Source organism: Mus pahari, unplaced genomic scaffold (assembly GCF_900095145.1).
Source record: "Mus pahari unplaced genomic scaffold, PAHARI_EIJ_v1.1 scaffold_8855_1, whole genome shotgun sequence".
Lineage (NCBI taxonomy): Eukaryota > Metazoa > Chordata > Mammalia > Rodentia > Muridae > Mus > Mus pahari.
The window spans coordinates 18562-23117 of record NW_018393795.1 but is presented as its reverse complement, the minus strand read 5'-3'; the positions used below and the strand labels follow the sequence as shown (position 1 = coordinate 23117).

The 4556-nt window shown below is 75.3% G+C and overlaps 2 protein-coding genes across 2 annotated transcripts in view; both read right to left on the bottom strand.

The window, feature by feature from the left end:
* The window catches only part of LOC115063371 (basic proline-rich protein-like), a 2197-nt gene extending 2000 nt beyond the window's left edge, over positions 1-197 (bottom strand). Inside the window, exon 1 of the mRNA XM_029534765.1 lies at positions 137-197. Coding sequence (XP_029390625.1) covers positions 137-197 — 61 coding nt within the window. The remainder of the gene's footprint in view (positions 1-136) is intronic.
* Positions 198-904: 707 nt separating this feature from the next.
* Positions 905-4013, bottom strand: LOC115063374 (CD99 antigen-like). Its single transcript, XM_029534771.1, has 9 exons — positions 3959-4013; positions 3027-3068; positions 2796-2846; positions 2572-2616; positions 2424-2492; positions 2003-2044; positions 1777-1830; positions 1568-1681; positions 905-1223 (listed from the first exon to the last, which is right to left on the bottom strand). Exons 1-9 carry the CDS (start codon positions 4011-4013, stop codon positions 1207-1209), a joined length of 489 nt encoding a protein of 162 aa, XP_029390631.1. The 3' UTR covers positions 905-1206.
* Positions 4014-4556: the final 543 nt, after the last annotated feature.

Genomic DNA, 4556 nt, shown 5'->3' with positions numbered 1-4556 from the left:
GTCCGTCACCGCGAGGCTCCGCCCCCCACCCGTCCCGAGCCCCGGGGACCCCGTGAGTGGCGACGTCACCGCCCGGCCACGCCCCCGCCCCGCCCAGCCCCGCCCCGCCCGGGGAACCGGATCGGACCGGACTCACCGCGCGCCGGGCCCGGGAGCAGCAGGAGGAGGAGGAGGAGGCAGCGCAGCGGCGTCGCCATCGCCGGTCGCCGGGGGTTGTGAGGTCGGGGGGGCGGGGCCGGCGCGGGGTGGGCGGGGTCGGAGGCCGCGGGGCATCCTGGGAGCCGGGCCACGCCCCCTGGGGCCGCACCCGGGGACGCAGAGGTGGGGAGGCTACCGCAGGGGAGTGGCCGGGAGTGAGACTCACAGGCCGTGGGCGGGGCTTCCCGGGCCTGCAGTGACGTCACAGCCCCGCCCCGCGTCCCTCAGGGTGGAGGCCACGCCCCCTGAGACGTCACCAGGGAGCCCCAGGAAAAGGAGCTACCGCAGGGGAGTGACTGTGAGTGTGAAGTAGAGGACGGGGCGTGGCTCCCCCTGTGAGGTCACAGCCCCGCCCCCCCGTCCCTCAGGGAGGCCACGCCCCTACATCCAAAGGTTGGGGATGCGAGGCCGAGGAGCTACCGCAGGGGATTGGCTGTGAGTGCGACGTATGTGGTGGGTGTGGCTTCCCGGGTGGCAGTGACGTCACGGCCCCGCCCCGAGACCCTGACGCGCGGGCCACGCCCCCTGTGACGTCAACAACCCTGTCCCTGGAGTCGCATCAGCCCCCGGGGTGAAGCTACCGCAGGGGAGTGACTGCGACCAAGACCCGGCCCCGCCCACACCACTGACCCCGCCCCCGGCCCAATGAGTGACGCAGACGACGCGGGGTGGGAGAACGGGCTCCGCCTTTATTTCCGGCCCCGCCCCTGCCCCATCCCGGGGAGGACGCAGCGCGGAGGCAGGGGGACGCCCACGGGGACCGGGCGCCGGGGCGGTGAGGTCACTGGGGGTCCGTCGGGGGTGGGCGGGGTCGGTGGCCGCGATGACGTCACTGACACAGGGACAGGGGGCGGAGCCGGGGTCGGACGGGGATGGTGGGGGGCGGGGCCGCGTCGGGGTCAAGGCGATGACGTCACCGTGGGGTTCGCATATGGAAATGAGCAGCGCTGATGACGTCACCGAGGGGCGGGGCTTGGGCGGCCTGGGCCGCGACGTCGCCGTCGTCCTCTACACGGGGGCGGAGCCTGCGGGGGCGGGGAAGGGAAGTGGGAGGTGAGGGCGGGGCCGACGGCAGTGACATCACGCCTGGGCCGGCCCCGCCCCAAATTCCCTGAGCCCCGCCCACAGGGCTGACGTCACTCAGCTCAGGCCCCGCCCACCAACTCCCTGTCCCGCGCTGACCCCGCCCTCGGGCCACGCCCGCCCAAGGCTCAGGGTGACGTCGCCCCCGGGATCCCCCAGGCCCCACCCCCGACCGGTGAGGCCACGCCCCAAGCAAGGCTCCGCCCCCTTGACCCCACACACGGTGCCTCGCCCACAAAGACTCCGCCCACAGCGCCCAGGCTCCGCCCCGGCCCCGCCCGCTCACCGCCCTCCCGGAAGCACAGGCGCCGCCGCTGATAGGCCACGAAGCTGGAGACGGCGCCGGCCACGGCGGCCACCACGGCGGCGACCACGCCCGGGACCACGCCCTGGGGCGGCCCTGCGGGGAGGGGCGGGGCGGGGAAGTCGGCGGGGGGCGGGGCCGGGGAAAGGCGGGTGCCTCCCCCTCCCGCGCCCGGGGGCGGGGCTCCCCACCTGCCGGCTCCGCCCCTCCGCCGTCCTGGCCGCCGCGCCCGGCTCCGCCTCCTCCTGCCGGGGGTGGGCGGGGATTTCCCGGCCCTGAGTCAGGCCCCGCCCCCGAACCCTTCACCCCGCCCTCAGCCCTGCTCCGCCCCCCGGGGACGTCCCCGCCCCGCGGGACCCTGGAAGGGGGTGTGGCCCGGGGTGGGCGGGGCCCGGAAGGGGGCGGGGTCGGCCTCACCGCGTCCGGCGACGTCCTCCAGGTCGCGGTCCGAGATCCCGCCTGCGGGGGGTGGGGTCATGACGTCATCATGGGCTGGGTCGGGGATTTCATTTGCATAGGCGGGGGGCGGGCGAGGGGAGGGACAGGAAGTGAGGTCATGGCTGGGACACCTGGCGTGGGCCTGGCTCATTAGCATAAATTAGCATGCGGGGTGCGGCCTGTGACGTCACCGCTCGTTTGCATAAACCCCGCCCTTCGATAACAGGAAATTTGCATAAAGTGGCCTCGGCCTCTGCGCTCATTAGCATGGGGGCGGGGCTTAGCCGGGGCTTATTTGCATATAGGGAAGCCCCGCCCCCACACCCTCATTAGCATATCACAGGCTCTGCCATCTCATTAGCATATGTGACCCCGCCCACCGGGCCCCAGCCCCGCCCACCTGAGTCTCCGGGCTCCCGGGGCGGCTTCGGATCCGGCTTGGGCCGCTTCCCCGGGGCCTCGCCTGCGCCTGGGGGCGGGGCGGGAAGTGAGGGCGTGGCTCCGGGCGACCCCGCCCACCCCCGCGTGACGTCACTTCCCGCGCTCACCCGCGTCACCGCCGCCGGCCAGGGCGTCCTCCAGGTCGAAGCCGCCTGCGGGGTTGGGGGTCAGGGGCGGGGTCAGGGGCGGGGTCAGGGGCGGAGTCGGGGGCGGGGTCAGGAGCAAGGGGCGGGGTCTGGGCAGGGACAGGAAGCAGGGGGTGGGACAGGAAGTGCCCGGCAGCTCGCAGGAAGTGGGGACCCCGGCCCCGCCCCCTGACCCCCGACCTCACCCGACGGCTTCCTGGGCGTCGGGGCCTTGGGCGTCGGCTTCGTGTCGGGGCCTGGGGGGGGAAACAGGAAGTCGGGGGGCGGGGGCGGGGGCGGGGTCACATAAGTTAATTTACATAAATTTATCTAGCGAGGCCCAACTCGCGTGACATCATCGCCCTGGCTCATTTGCATATCTCTCCCCGGCCCCCGCGGTGACGTCACGCCCCGCCCCCGCGCCCCGCCCCCCTCACCGTCCAGGGCGTCGTCCAGGCGGAAGTCGTCGCCGTCGCCGGCTGCGGGAGGAGGGGGCGTCAGGGCCTCATTAGCATCTCATCTGCATCTCATCTGCATCTCATCTGCATCTCATTTGCATCTCATCTGCATCTCATTAGCATCTCAGCGCCATGCGCGGGGCCCCGAGGATCCCATCTTTGAATATTTTCCCAGGGCCCCGCCCCCCGGGTCCGCGGCCCCGCCCCCGGCCCCGCCCCCGGCCCCGCCCAGCACGGGGTGACGTCATCCCACCTCATCTGCATGCGCCGGCCCCGCCTCGTGTGCGCGGCGTCACGCAGAGGGGCGTGGCCGACCCTGGGGTCGCTCGGGGAAACCCCGCCCCGCCCCGCCCCGCCCCGCCCGCGACAGGGAATCCCGGAAGTGACGTCCGCGCCGCGCCCGCCGAGGTTTGGGAGCCGGGGCCGCGCGCGGGGGACGCCGGGAGTCGCTCGCCGCCATCCCCCTGCCTCCGCGCGGGGCCGGGAACCGCGCGCGCCTCACTCGCGGCCACTCCCCTGCCTCCGCTCCGCTCCGCCCGCCGCCGCCGCCGCCGCCCGAGTGCGCAGGCGCGGCCCGAGCCCCGCCCCGGCGGGGAATCCCCGGCCCCACCCACCGCGCCCGGGGATAACGGCGCGGCGCGCGGAGGCCGGGGAGTGGCCGCGAGTGACGGGGATCGCAGAGCCAGGCCCGGGGAAGGAGCGACGGCAGGGGAGTGGCCGCGAGTGCCGAGTTCCCAGCGCGCTGAGGCCGGGGAGTGGCCGCGAGTGCCGAGTTCCCGCCGCGCTGAGGCCGGGGAGTGGCCGCGAGTGCCGAGTTCCCGCCGCGCTGAGGCCGGGGAGTGGCCGCGACCCCGCCGTGACCCCGCCCCGACCCCGCCCCGACCCCGCGCGACCCCCGACCCCGGCCTCACCCGCGACCCCGAGCAGCGCCAGCGTCAGCACCGCGACCGCCGCCGCGCGCGCCATGACCCGCAGTGACGCAAGGGCGCGGCCGCGGGGCGGGGCCGGGGGGCGGGGAGCCACGCCCACGGGGATTCCCGCCAGAAACGCGACTCTGACGTCACCGCCCGGCCCCGCCCCCCGGGGATTCCCCTCCACGGGGACGCCAGGAGGCCACGCCCCGCGGTGACGTCACCGCCCCGGGCCCCGCCCAGGACCCCGAAACCAATCCCAGAAGAGAAAAGAAAAACCGCGCGGGGAACGCGGGGCGCCGGGCCCCGCCCCCGAGGCTGACGTCACCCGCGGAGCCACGCCCCCGGGGCGTCCCCGACAGAAACGGAAAAAAAACCGCGGGGGCCGCGCCCGGGGCGGAGTCGGAGGCCACGCCCAACCCCGGGAGACCCCGCCCCCGGGAGGCGGCGTCACGGCCCGAGCCACGCCCACCGCGGCCACAAAACGAAACCGCGGAGGCCGCGCGGGGCGGGGAGGACGTCGGCCACGCCCACAGCGGGGGGAAACCACGCCCCCAGGCGGCCAGGACCCGCCCCCGGCGTCGCTCAGACCCCGCCC